Source organism: Sycon ciliatum, chromosome 1, assembly GCF_964019385.1.
Source record: "Sycon ciliatum chromosome 1, ocSycCili1.1, whole genome shotgun sequence".
NCBI lineage: Eukaryota > Metazoa > Porifera > Calcarea > Leucosolenida > Sycettidae > Sycon > Sycon ciliatum.
In genome coordinates this window covers 59,244,722-59,259,115 of record NC_088643.1, presented here as the reverse complement: position 1 = coordinate 59,259,115, position 14,394 = coordinate 59,244,722, and the positions used below count along the sequence as shown (strand labels likewise).

Genomic DNA, 14,394 nt, shown 5'->3' with positions numbered 1-14,394 from the left:
GAGGTTCGTGGTTTCTCGTAAAAAAAAAAAAAAAAAAAAAAAAATACCGTAAATAGAACAGGCACTACATGTAGGTGTACGGGAAAAATATTACAGGGCAAGCCTGGGGCAAATCTGGATTAGCAGATTTTTATTTTCTGAATAGACCACATGCACAGCGGGGAGTCGTCTGTATTTGACACCCACTAGTACCTGCTGCAGTCAAGCCTGGTATACCGCGTACCGGCACGAGGGGTTGCCCACAGAATTTATCACATTATTAATTTTAGAGAAAGCCAAGGTATTGGTTTGTGTAAGGGGGGGGGGGGGGGGGCGGGGCTGTTTGTCTTGTCTTTGTGAAAAAAGATGGTTTTCTAGACATGGACGGGTACTGTGCAAACATGTACAATGTACATGTATGTACCGGTAATTGCCATATTGGTAATTTGGTAGTAAATTTTTGATGACTCCCTGCTTTTGCATGACAAGCGAACCTCTGCTGGCATGCACCTCGTCTCTACGTTCCTCGTTCTGCTGCGTGCATTCAGCTTTTTTCAAGTAATAATAATAATAATAATAATAGCACATTTCGCGTAGTAGAGCACTAAATAAAGAAATTCAGTGTTTTTTCCGCTTCTGTCTTGTGAGCATCATCAGCTAGGTGTAGTAGCTGCTGATACCAATTTCTCGCCGGGTGTCGAGCTGCACAGTTTCCTCCAGTCTGTCTTGTCTGCTGCTTGTTGTCGGCACCTGGAAAGGTCTTCCATGGTCTAGCTTCATTGGCACACCCAGCTTATTCAGCTGAGCAACCAGACTTGTGGCCAGTGTCAACCTTTTTCAAGTACCGGTATTTAATACTTGAAAAAAGCTGAATGAATTATTTTAGTTTTTTGTTTGAGTTCGAGCGGGAGTTGTGTCCATATTTGGACTCGCGGCTAGTGCATGCATGATGGGTCGGGCGCGGGCCAGGCCAGGGCGCTAGGGTATGCATAGTCATTTTTGTACAAAAAAAATTGTCCGCGTTGTCCGCGTTTTATGTATTCGACCAGTCACGTCATTGCTCAGTACAGTGCAGTCTGATCCGTACAGCTACAGCTCCAGTCTTGGATCGGTCCCAGCCTGCTTTTCAGGTTGCCTTTTCTGAACAGTCTACTGCTTCTTGTTCACTCTCCAATTCGGTAGTACAAAACCAGTCACATTCGACCTTGTGGAATATCCCTGGCGGTGGGAGAGTTCGTTGTGGTGGATATCAGCAACCATGGTAAGTTTTGTAGGTTTGTACCCGATCTATTGAAGCCTGAAGTATAACACCTCCTTGGTTTTTGGATCAGCCTGCCGACCAGGATCAACAGCTCGACTGCGCGCTTGATTTGATGAGGAGATTGCCGCCTCAGCAGATCGAGAAGAATCTCAGCGACCTCATCGATTTGGTAAGCTCACCAGCCTTTCACTGCTGCGTGTCTGTAGCTGTGGTAGCAAAGTAACTGGACGTTGGTTGTCCCATTGGATATGTGCTTCAGGTGCCGGACCTATGCGAAGATCTCCTCTCATCTGTAGATCAACCTTTGAAGGTCACCAAGGATAAATCCACTGGTAGAGACTATCTGCTGTGTGACTACAACCGTGATGGAGACAGCTACAGGTAAATTGCCTCTCGGTGTGCAGCTGTGCGTGAAATTATACTCTCAGTTTGATATCGATTTTTGTCCATTTTTGGCGTTTCCCCAAGGTCACCGTGGAGTAATACATACGACCCACCTCTCCCTGATGGAGCAGTACCATCTGACAAGCTCCGAAAGCTGGAAGTCGATGCCAATACAGCGTTCGATCAGTACCGTGAAATGTAAGTTGAGCTGGGCAACGTACCACCTGGAAAAAAGTCAAATAGGCTTCGTTTTGTCCTCATTTATTTTCGTACGACATCAGTTCAGTGCATACTATGCGTCTATTATTGTAGAGCGCATTTACTAATGATTTAGCTGAAAGATTTAGTTTGTAATGGAGTTGAAACAGTGACAGATTGAAACTCCAGCTAGTCAACTGGTGTGCAGCATCAGAATGTGGCAGTCCAGATGTGGAGTATGCATACATGCACAGTTATGGCACTTCAGTTACTTTCAAGCAGAAATTTTGCTTGGAATTAGCCTTCTTTTATTTGGTCAGCATCCTGAGTTAATGAAACTTAGGGTGTATTTGGCTGTCCCCTTGGAAAAACGCGATTCCGCGGCCGCGGCAAATTTCGCAGAAGTTGCCATCATCCGCGGAAATCACGGAATCCACACTTTTGCCCGCGGAATCTGAATTTTTTAGGGAAAATTACTAAAATTACTACTCAGAAAGCAGCAGAAAAACTACTTTGCGATCTGTTTGAGCACATTTCTCTTGCCAGTGCAGGTCTCTCCATGATTCTTCACTCTTATTCAGTTTGTGACTGCAAAGGATAGTATGAAAAGTACTCCTTCATGCGACTAGTTGTCATATCCTCTACGAGGAGGGTGAAAAACTTGCAGAAAATGCCGCAGATTTTTGATTTTACCGCAGAAAATGCCGCAGAAAACCCCCCTTTTCCCCGCGGAATTTGCCGCGGAATTTTGAATTCTTCACCGCGTTTTTCCAAAGGGACAGATTTGGTTGGGTATGATCTAGAACAGGATTGAACAGCTGGTGCAATGGAGCAGCAGTGCAATGGAGCAGCAGTGCATCAATCAAACAGTGCTCCAGAACTAGAGGACTATTTTTTGAAAAGTGTTCCAAGTTCAGTTTAAGTTCAGTTTTGTACTAGATACTCAGTTCATGTGTACAGAGCATGAAAATGCAATACCCAAGTGTGTGCGGATGTGGTCATTTCTGACTGAATCAATGTTCCTGCCAGCTTTCACTTCGGAAAACCAAAACTGCTCTGGCGAACTTGTTTCAGGTTGTACCAAACCACACGCGCCTTAACCCTTTCTATCGAGTATACTCGTCATGCAGACCCCATCGCGTCTGGGTAATGACGAGTATACCCGCGCTATACTTTTTGTACAGTCCACGTACCGTACGCACTGATAGATCACTGTACAAACAGCCATAACTCTGGAACGGATTATCGCATCGCGAAGATCTTTAGCTCATTGGAATGGTCTTGGAAAGGGCTTTCCAGAGGTGTTTTCGGTGTGGCGATAGCTCAACAAATGATCGAGCGGCGATAAATTGAACGCGCGATTTCGATCTGAACATTTTTCTTACTTTCTGTCTGGCGATATTTTTTGCGACTTTCAAGTCATTCAAGGGGATTCCCCAATGATGTGTGAAAGGCAGCATGGCGTATGAGTACATAATTTGAATCGCTTGAATCTCATGAGCTCGATGCAGTTTGAATCGTAGTTCTACGTTGAGTATGAGCCCCAAATCGAAGGAAATAGTTGAGCGTGGTCTTGACGCCAAACTGGCGCACGGTAGGGACACTGTTGGCGAGGCTAGGGCGTCCTTGAGGTGCTGTATGCTCTGAAAGTACGTGGAAGATGACGAGCAGGAAAGGAGCTTTCCAGTAAGCCATACGTTGTGAAAATCCGTTGAGAAACAAAAATGTTGTGACAATTTGTTTGTTGCTATCTCCACAATTGTACTGATGCACTGAATTTCAGTGCCCAGACGTAGTAAATGCACTGTGGCCCTGAAAGGGTTAAAGCCAGGGATCGATTACTTTGATTTTTTTGCATAGCAGTCACTGCTAGACAGTTTTACAATTGACTAGCAACTTCCAGCAAGTTTTCCTTCATCGAAAGTTTACATGTACATGTATATCTATACAATAGCAGGATTTTGTACAGAAGAGGACAATAGCTGCAGTTGTTTGTTTTGCTTTTCCAAACGAACGGTTGACCTGAATATTTTACGTTAGGGTTTTCGCTTGGGCTTGTTACATGTTCAGCGTCCATCCGACTTCGAGTTCTTCACACAACAATGTCCTTCAACAGGGCAGTTCCACTGAGTCCTTCCACAAAGAAAGCTCAGGAAAGCGCTCAAACGATCGTGACACTTCGTTCAAAGCGCACAGAATTTTCGCTTTTCTCCTTTTCTTCATCGAAATGAATCGACGCTCCTGGCGCGTCCAGTTCCTTTTCCCGCTTCTGGACAGTGATCAGATTCACTGACATGTTGGCTACATGAGACTAAGAACCATCTTCAACTGTGTCTTGTCGAACAGAAACAAACTGAATTGAACTTGAGAGTGAAAGAAGAAAGGAGAACTTCAGGGAAAGTCACCGCCGTGTACAAAACTTCAAAAGACTGCAGACTGTGCAGTCTTAGTTGTACTGTACGACCGGTCGACCAGTGCTATCAGTGGCTAGTGCAGTGTCCAAAATCAAACAGAGCGCGATCCGCAACCCGCGTGCGGACTGAGCAGGACAGGCCAGTTGGTTGGAGTAGTAAAATACTACTCCCTAGTCAGCAGTATGTACAACAGTCGCATGCAAACTGCACACAAACAGTACAGAATGGTCTTTGTACATGCCGGTATGCATGGCCAGTGCATTGCAGTTTTGGGTGATAAAAAACGAAAAGCGAATCGCAGCCATTGAATTTTGATTCGCGAACTGCGATGCGAACCCGGATAAATCAATCCCTGAAAGCTATAATAATTATACTAGTAGCTAGCTGTGTGCTAGCATATCTTGTGTAGCACTTAATTCTTGAATGAAGGTGTGCCATCATTCCTAAGCGAATAAATGTGCAACATGTAAGGCCATATCATTTGTCAATGTCACATTCATGCTTGCACCATCTGAGTTCTTACCGTACACCTTAAGAGTCGTCATGAACTATACAGCGAAACGATGGTCATGTGATGCTATACGTGTTCTTGTAGTTAGTTTGTCCATCATAATCATTAACAGGTACAGTACTGTAGGATATCGGCGTTCGGTTTGTTACAATTCGTCCTCACGAAGCTTCCCTTTCATTTCTTGTCCTTCATAAAATTGAGCCTCCCGAGTTGGTTTGTTGTTGCTCTGTGTTGTCGAATTGTGGGTAGACTGTATTGTCCAATGGTCTTACTGTCCCAGTATCGTAGCAGGCCAGCATTCCACGGAGGCTGGGAATGTAGGTTGTGTTTGGCTTACCTTCCCCTCTTTGGAATTATCACTACTATCCACAAACCTTCCAAGTTGGAAGGCCGCTTGTTAGCACTATCGAGCAGTGCTCAAGCTCACTTTCCTGCCATGGAATGTCTCGGTACTCCGTGTCAGTTTGGTGCTAAATTGTGCACGTCTGATTGTTCAAAATCTAGTTGGTGGACTGTAACGCATAATTACTTGTGCCCCACTGTTTCCCATGTTTTCGGTGTTGAATATTTTCATGAATGCCTTTTCCAGTTTTCCTTCTTCAGCAGTGTTTCTGCATACTTCGAAGTAGTTGTGGGTGTCATGTGTGTGTTCGTTTTTTTTGTCTTTTTAGGTACTTCGAGGCCGGTGTGTCTTCCGTATACCTTTGGGACCTTGACCACGGCTTTGCTGGTGTCGTTCTGATCAAGAAGGGTATGTTTGACATATCACTCATGGCTAATCATGCTTTGCGATAGTGGTGTGCACGGGTAGTCCGCTACCCGAGAGGACCTCGGGTAGACGGGTACCGAATAGTACCCGAAAACCCGAAGTAGCAGATGACATCATGTACAGTTCACGTGTACGAATAATTCATGCATGTCTACCCATTGCGCAAGGCAAGGGGCCGGTGTGCCTTGTGGTCTTACCATGGAAACATTACCCGATCGGGTACCCGTGCTACCCGTGGAAAACTACCCAGACCCGATACCCGAAGAAAATGCTACCCTTGGGCGAGTTTTAGTGGAAATATTTCTCCTTTGCCACTTTTTGTGGAAATAGTGACGCCATATGCCACATCGACGGCCTTTCCCCATCAAAATGTATGTGATTCGGAGTTACGGATATTTCAAAGTTTCGGGCCCGTCCGGATAAACCAAGTATGAGTGTAGTCATTGTTTCCTATTTTCTTGTGCATGTGCTGTAGGTATTTGTCCATTACTTATAATGAGTAATGGGCTTTTTATGGCGAATTTATGCAGTTACTTGTTGCATCCTTTTAAAATTACTGTTCTTCATTTCTGTTTTGTTCTTTGCCTTGTTTCCTTCATCCAGCCGGTGATGGCTCCAAGAAAATCAAGGGATGCTGGGACAGCATTCATGTCATTGAGGTTCAGGTAGGTTTAGGGGGCCGTCACCTAATTTCAGCCGCCAGAATATTGTATAATTATAATCTGTGTAGTGCGTTAAGGGCTTACCATGACACCTCCGTTATATGGCTTGACAGTGCTACGTCACAACAACGTTGACTTTTGGATCCTCTATGATCCGTTATTTGTGCTGTAGCAAGTATTGCGGTATGAAGGGGTCACGTGTGTGTATGTATGTGATCTCCAGTAGCCTGATTGGTAGGGCACTGTCCCGGTATGACGGGTGTGCTGGGTTCGAATCCTGCCCGTAGATCATTCTTTTGCGGCATTGGCGCCTGGCAATAGCTGGAACCCACAATCTATTGCCCCACGAGCAGGCACGGCATGAGAACACAGCTCGTTAAGGGGGGAGAGCGGTGTAGCAAGAAGAGGCCACATGTGTGTGTGTGTGTGTGTGTGTGCGATCCCCGGTAAGCTAATTGGTGGAGCATTGCCCCGATTAGGCAGGGGTGCTGGGTTCGAATCCCGCCTGTGGATTATTGTTTTGCAACCGTACGGGGCCCTCCACGGCTGGGTTGTTTCTTTCAGAGTAGGGTGACACAATACTGACTGGACTGGACCCCTGGCTGGGGTCATACTGCTGGTACAGGCACAAAGCTAATCCACGCCATCATGCTAAACAAGTGCTATATCCACCAGATACTGTACTCCTCTATTTCCGGCATGGATTTCATTTGACCCAGAAGTCATCGTTTGTTGACTTCTGACATCATCACTTTCAAGCTCTGTTCCTTTGTCGCACTCCTTTTGATCCTTTTGTAAAATACCCTTGTGGATTGAGTCCCCGATAGATAAATTCTCAAAAATGTCAGTTGTGTGTTTTGCGTTTACTTTTTGTAGGAGAAGAGTGGTGGCAAGAACGCCCACTACAAGCTCACCTCAACAGTCATGCTTTGGATGCAGGTGAGTACTAACTTCCTTTGATCGTGTTTACGATCATCAATTCTCCCGAAACTCGGAGTGCTTATTTACTGGATTTTTGGGTGGTGATTATCCTGTTTCCACCACCAGTCCCACTGCCAGTGAGTTGTTTGCAAAGTTAGGTCCATTGGGTGATGAGTACAACAGTAGTGGGGGCTTGGACCTAGCAGATGACTCGATGCAATACATTACAAGTACCACGAGACACATAACCCCTCGGGGCTGGACTCTTGCTCGTGGGTGGGATATGGTGACATTCTGGGCCACTCTCGGCGGTGACTTGCAAACGACCAGTGACTTCAATATGTTGTTTCGCTCAATTCATTGCTCATGCCTTTCCGAGACTGAGTTGGCACATTGAATACAATGTAGGTATGTGTTGCACAATGAGAGCAAAAATCAGCCGTGTGTGGGAGCACAGGTCCTTGTACATATTGCTCAGACAGATTGTGCATAATGAAGTTAGATTGTGTAAATGTATGTTCGCAGTGTACACCATACTGCAGGGCTGCTGACTATTTGTTTACAACTATTCTTTTGCCGGTCTGTTTTCTGTAGACGAACAAGGAGGCGTCTGGTACAATGAACCTTGGTGGAAGCTTAACGAGACAGGTAACCATGCAGTTATGGCCTTGTTTTCTGTCTGTTTGTTCCAGCCTAATGAATCCCCTCAGTGAAACAATTCCACTTAGTTAGTTTTGAAGCCAGCATGCAAACTACCAAGTAATAGATTTGCGAGGTGCGAGTCCTAAACGCCCAGCTCGTGAATGCGTAGTCCACGCAGTACGCACAGTGCATGGTGAATCAGGTGTATAGAGCCATGGGGGCATATTTTATTTTACTCCTGTTCGTACATGGTCATAGCAGTTGCAACTCGCGGATTATCACGCAAAGGCCAATGCTCAGGCAGCAATTCAAACAGTATCAGTGACCAGGTAAATGTGTGTAGTCTCACAAAATGTCTGTAGCCTGGGTCCATTGCCTTGTGTGTATGGGGGGGGGGGGGCACTCTTGTTAGTTTAATAGGTGCAATGTTATGTAGCTCCTATACACATGCCTATTAAATGCACTCAATCACCAGACAGCTAGCTGTTTCCACCTTGTTAGGTCCCCTCAGCGGAGCTCAAAGCTACTGGCCGAAATGATTGTAATGAAGTCTGATGAACAACAGCATTTTTTAAGCTGCTCAAATCATCAACGTCAGAGTTCTCTAAGGCGAGACCAAAAAAATAGAGGTTCCCGTGCCCTCCCGCACCAAAATTGAACTGAAGTCTTTTTTTTAAACAGTTCATATACATGTACAGTACTGATCGTGTGAGTAGATCTGTGACATGGAGTCACACAAACCCGGGCTTGTACGACTCCCTGATGTACAACTCAGGGCCGTCGTTGGCCAAATACCAAAAAAATGTATGGGTAAACCGCGTACCTGTTGTCTATAAAAAAAATTATATCAAAATTACCGGAAAATACTGTTAAAAAAGAGTCCGACATGCCATGCATACATACATACATACATACATAGGAAAAATAAAAAAAATCACCCGCCTTCACCAATTTCACATGGGTCCTGCCCGGAAAAAATAGACAAGTGGTCAGCCAAGACTGCCAGATTGCATACACACATATATGAAAAATAAGAGATGGACGCATATTATGTATTGGTACCGGCAAGAGTGCATAAACAAGAGTAGGCAACTGTGGTTATCGGTCAGTACGCGGCGCGCTGCCTTCATTACACAACTTGCCTCCATCACGCTCTAAAAGCATGTACTCAAACCCACAATTTCTCGTACGAGCCCATCCATTTTTGCTAGATTCGTTCCAGTACCTATGTGATCTCTAGATTTTGGCGCGTGAACTCCAGTTCCGTGCTAAAGTTCATTTCAAACCAGAGGGGAGGTGCTGTGTTTTTTCCGCAATGCGCGAACTGCCGTTGAATGATGTAATGAAGGCAGTGCGCCGCGCATCTGGCTCATAGAAAAGAGATCACAGTTGCATACTCTTGTTTATGGACTCTTGGTACCGGGTGTTTCCAAGATCTGGGCACCCTTCCCAAGTACCCAGATCTGGTAAATTTATCTCTACTCCCGTACATGCACCCAGCGCATGCGTCTCTTCAGCAGCAACTACAGCGGTGCACAATGAAAGACTAATTTGGTCTCTGGCACAGTGTAGGTGTGTGTGTGTGTGTGTGTGCTCTGGTAACACAAACATTTGATGCGCTGCATCCGAGGCCAGTTTGTGTGACAGTCTAAGTTAGTTTTCACTGCTCACTTTCCAGCACTGTAATTATACAGCTGTGCTACTGCCCCCCCCCCCCCCCCCCCCCCCCGCTCTCATTTTCTTCTCTCCTGTACTTTGGGACCTGGCAAAGGGCATTGTCGTTGTAGGCAGCTGATTTTGTGTTACATATACTGGGCCTCTTTGTGATTATGCAGATTGAACAGGACAATGCTGTGTCTGAGAACCAGCCTCATCTTGTTAATATCGGCCGCATGATCGAGGTGAGTTCACGTTGTGTTTGCTGCTTCATTCCTTGTGTCCGGTGTTTGTACAGCTGTGTGCTGCGCTAATTTGCAACGGCAAATTAGCTTGTATTGTCAGTGAGTACTCTTTTTTATGGATCATATGTGTGTGTGTGTGTGTACGTGGTCTTGTGGATTTGTTGACACACAGGACATGGAAAACAAAATCCGTGGTACGTTGAACGAAATTTACTTCGGCAAGACGAGGGATGTTGTCAATGACTTGCGGTGAGTTGACCCAGCGTGGCTTCTCTTTCCCAGATATTCCTGACGCAAGACCCCATAGATGTAAAGTCTGTCGTGCAACCTTTCCCCCACTATTTCAAGGGAGGCATCTCTTTCATTTTTTTACAGCCATTGAAACGACTTGCAAACACATGCACGCGTGCGACCAAGAAGTCACTTGCAAACCGTGACCCAGTTCACACGGTGCTGGGTAAACTTTGCACGCATCAATGTATCCATAGCGATCTGAAAATGCCGGGAAATATTAATTTTTTAATTTTCCCTTTGAAATACTAGTGCGCGCACTTTCGAAAACCGACCCTTTTGCTTGCGTGCAACGTATAATCGTGAGCACAAGGGCCCCCGGCCGAGGTCAAAAATCAGTTGCACGCGTGTGTCCAAGTTTATCTTCTGCGAGTAAAATATTATCCTTGGAAATGGTACGATGAAAGTGAGTTTGCACGTCGTGTGAATGGCCTATCAGTCTTGTTCATCATGTGCATTGCCGTGATGGAGCCAATGCTGTCCAATTGGCACTTACTTTTGGAAGTGGACATCAAAGTTCCTGTCAATGATTATTTGGGCCTGGGACCTCCAGATCTTTTGTTTTAAATCATTGTTACAGCACGACAGGATACCTATGAATGTCTATGTTTACTGACTGCATGTGCCCAGAGTGCCTACTCTGCGGAACACCAAAAACATAGATTGAGTTTCCCTTTCAGTTCTGCAACTCATTCCGACCAAAATTTACGGAAATGTGCACAAATATATGTTTTGGTCTGCAAGCAAATTGACTCAGTTAAATGGGTGGATCCATATATGACCATACAAGTTGTAGGCGTGTGACGCGTGACACATCCGGGAACGAAAATCTTCATGTAGACACATCACATCTTCATCCCTGGATTACTCGTCCCGGGACGAATATGTGGTGCGTGCTGAGGTACAGCATAGCTCCCATTTCGCTTTGTGATTTGATATATTTGCGTCCAACAGCGAGGCAATTCACACTCGTGCTCGAGCTGTGGCGAAAACAGCCTTGTTACAGATTCACCCTCGAAGCCATCTTCATGACTTCAAGAATGAAAGAATTGTGCATACATTGGTCTGCAGACTCTGCACTATATAGTCCAAGCTGCAGTTATGGCATGTAGAGGCGAAAGGACTGGATTCTCACCAAATTGCACAAGTGCCGAACCCCATTTGCCACATCCATGTACCCGTCTTGCCAGGCCAAGAGTTTCGTGTTGGCCGTGGTTTGGTGCACGGCTGGAAAATTCCCTGTCCTTATCATCAGGACTTGAACCTGGTGCCCAGTATTTCTCAAGCACAATATTAGACCGGTCCATTTTTCCTTGCCAAGAGACATGTGACTGTATTTTCGGGATGGAAGTATTCATAGGGCTTGCAAGTGCTTCGTCACAGCCAGTCCATGGTGCTGACTTTTGGCTACACATCAATCCAGTTTGGTGGAAGCAGGCTATTCCAATCATTGTTGTTTGTTCTGTTGTTTATTGTTGTCGTTTAGGTCTGTACGTAATCTTAGTGAAGCTCGCATGCAGCAGGATGCCCAGAGGGCTATTGCAGATGCACTGAAGCAACGGAAGTAAAGCCTAGCACTGGAATTCTTATTCTTCATTTCCTCTCCAGCTGACATCTTTTTTGTTTTGTTTTTATGTCTGCTATGGTCTTCCATAACACCCCTCATCCCCGGCACCATGCATTCCTGGTATGGCTTATTGTCTGTATTGTTTGAGATGGCTGTTATTCAGAATGCTGGGCTTAGGCCGGAATTTATGCACTTTTTGTAATGCTGTAAAGCCAGAAATTTCCGGCGAGTTTTATTTTTCGGTGACTTCGGTACAAGCAATTATAAATAAAACGCAACAAGGTCATGATACTCGTGCTAGTACTGTACTAGTAGTTGTAGAGGAGGATACCAAACTGACCGATACTGCAGATATAACATCACCGAAAATCTCTGGTTTTACAGTATAGGTACTTTCAAGATGTAGATCAGCTTCTCTTGATCCTGCTGGTGTCGGGAAGCCCTGCACATCAGGGATTCCTCAAAAACTTATACGTATTTGACGACTCCCGGCCTGCTGCACATATACCCGTATGTCTGCACCTTTAAAGCCATGACCTTATATTCGAAACACCGCTGCTTTCCTCGCTATTCTAGATGCGAAATGACCCACCTATTACGCCATGGCATAAAAGTCCACACGCAAAATTTCAATCTACATTCCCCTTTGCCCTTTCTGCTTGTCTGGAAGTTTTGTTAAAAATAGTACTTACCGCTTCATTTTCAAAACATTTCAAATGTTTCATCTACAAGGCCATGGCTTTACAACTGAGACTGGCTTTAGAATCGAGTACACTGCCATGGCTTTAAATAAAGGTGCGGACATACGGATCATGTTTACCAGTATGTCATTGACAGCATGTAACAAGGTAGATGACTTGTACGCCTGGTGTAGTTTTATTCGGACTGCAGCCAGAAACCAGCTGTTAGACGTAACTAACTTGATCTTTCAAGCAGGGAGTAGTACAATACTACTCCCTGCTTTCAAGCATGAACTTTGAGTAGGTGCGATTGTGCATGTACTACAGTTCATTTCAAAACTATAGACGCGTACGAGGTGATTTGTAAAAATTTTACATGGCATATTATTTTACAAATCGAGTAAAATAGCATTGTTGAGGGCGATTGCATTCTTCCCATGAATTGTTTTTGTTAGTTCGACAGACAAATGAGTTGCCATTGTATTGTAGTTTGTAAGCATCAGCAGCGTTTTGCGGAATTGTTTTCTTCCACGGCCTTGTGAGTTATCAATCATGGATCGAAATTCGTGAATTTGTGGTCAATGAGGTAAAATATCCCTCAATGGATACTTGAAGGACGTCCAAGAGCCAGAGAGCATATTCTACGGCAGGTGGAAACCCTAGGCTGGTCCCCGAGGCCGGTATTGAGTCTGCCACACTGTCAAGAGTAGCAGGGCTGAAGAAGAGATTAGCCAAAAAGGTGATGGTCAGAAACTGCAATTTTGACAGTAGGTGTATTTCACTCACCCGTCATGAACTTGAGGTGATTCAAATCCAAGTTCGAAGCTGCTGATGCTTATGGCGTACAGGTAAAATAATTAGCTGGTCAGTAGATCTACGTATGAAACTCAGCTTGCTACCTTAGACGTGCTGGTAGAGATTCATGACGGCAAATAGCAAATGCAGAAATGATGTGGCATGAATGTATGTTGGGTGTTGACGGCGGAGCACCCATTGGGGGTGGTCTGCAGTCTTCTTCCAACACAGAAGTATATGAATCAGGTGAAGGAGTCACTGCACTTGTCTTGGAGAGTATGGAAGCTCCGACACTGTCAGTAGGTGCTGGTTAAGTGCACTGTCGTTCAGATGCACGGGGGCACACTGTCGTGGGACGGCTGGAACGCATCATGGCTGGCTGGTATGTTTGATTAGTGTGGTTGTTTCACACATGACGATGAATAGCAAGTTGAAAGAATGGAGCAGCAAGATAAGGTCTGCGTGCTCATGCTCTACAATGCCGGTAGGCGGTCAAAGATTACCTACCGTTTGAACGGGAGTTGACGACGTACCGTGAGAAACCAATATGTTGAGCAACCTGCAAAACCAATCTGCTTTCTCTGCATGTGACTCGCTTCAGATGTATCTTGATTTACCATTGCAAGCTTATTGACACATTTAGGTCATATTTGTTGATGTTAGACCCTATTTTACTGACTTGTAAAATTTTGTACACACTTTTTCTGGGTGAAAAAATGCATGCAAAGCAACCCCACGCTGTGTCTCTCATGTTTGTGTTGTGCTTTCAAGAAGTTCATATATGGATAGAGGACATACAGAGTGACAAAATGAGACCATGCACACTTCAAAACTCGCCAGGGCAACGGAATGAAAGCCTTTTTTACTTTCATGTAAAATTATTACAAATCACCTCGTACCTAGGCAAAAACCGTTATGCCAGCATCTATACCACATAAAATCTGTGATCACTTTGTGCATAATTTTTTCCAAATTGGGCATCTGTTATCCAATCCTTTAGAAACTACATGAGAGTAATTGTGGAGCGATCCTGAGCAATATTCTGAAAACTATTCTTAAAAAGTTCCAGCCAAATTTGAAATATTTCAAAAACCCTACGCGTCTATAGTTTTGAAATGCACTGTAGACTACTACAATACATGGTGGTGTATCCAGGCATGACCGAAAAAGATCATACTCCTGCAGCTTCATACTGGTGAAGTGAGGTTTGGGTGGACACACCCATTCCAGTCTCACTGCAAATCTGAATCCATCATTTGTTCAGCCTTTCAAGTGTAGCATGGCACATGGCTCGTACATGTGTAGCGTTGGCACGCTAGTAACTTACACAGCTGCAGCGTGTCTTTCAATGTATTGGTCACGCGTGTTGCACCGCACCCTGCACTTGCAACTCTGTACCGTGCTTGCAGATCCATGACA

The 14,394-nt window shown here is 44.9% G+C and overlaps 1 protein-coding gene across 1 annotated transcript; it reads left to right on the top strand.

Annotated features, from left to right (window-relative positions):
* Window positions 1–1,079: 1,079 nt before the first annotated feature.
* On the top strand, window positions 1,080–12,269 carry LOC135804632 (F-actin-capping protein subunit beta-like). The gene is made up of 11 exons (XM_065318547.1): window positions 1,080–1,240; window positions 1,311–1,409; window positions 1,500–1,621; window positions 1,709–1,822; window positions 5,419–5,498; window positions 6,120–6,181; window positions 7,055–7,117; window positions 7,694–7,747; window positions 9,577–9,642; window positions 9,815–9,891; window positions 11,420–12,269. The coding sequence occupies exons 1-11, from the start codon at window positions 1,238–1,240 to the stop codon at window positions 11,499–11,501; spliced, it is 822 nt and encodes a 273-aa protein (XP_065174619.1). The 5' UTR covers window positions 1,080–1,237; the 3' UTR covers window positions 11,502–12,269.
* Window positions 12,270–14,394: the final 2,125 nt, after the last annotated feature.

What these genes read in the sequence shown, in the direction of transcription:
- LOC135804632 (XM_065318547.1), top strand. An exon ending in CGTGATGGAGACAGCTACAG is followed by an intron (nt 1,622 to 1,708) that starts GTAAATTGCCTC and finishes CGTTTCCCCAAG; the next exon opens with GTCACCGTGGAGTAATACAT. An exon ending in TGTCGTTCTGATCAAGAAGG is followed by an intron (nt 5,499 to 6,119) that starts GTATGTTTGACA and finishes TCCTTCATCCAG; the next exon opens with CCGGTGATGGCTCCAAGAAA.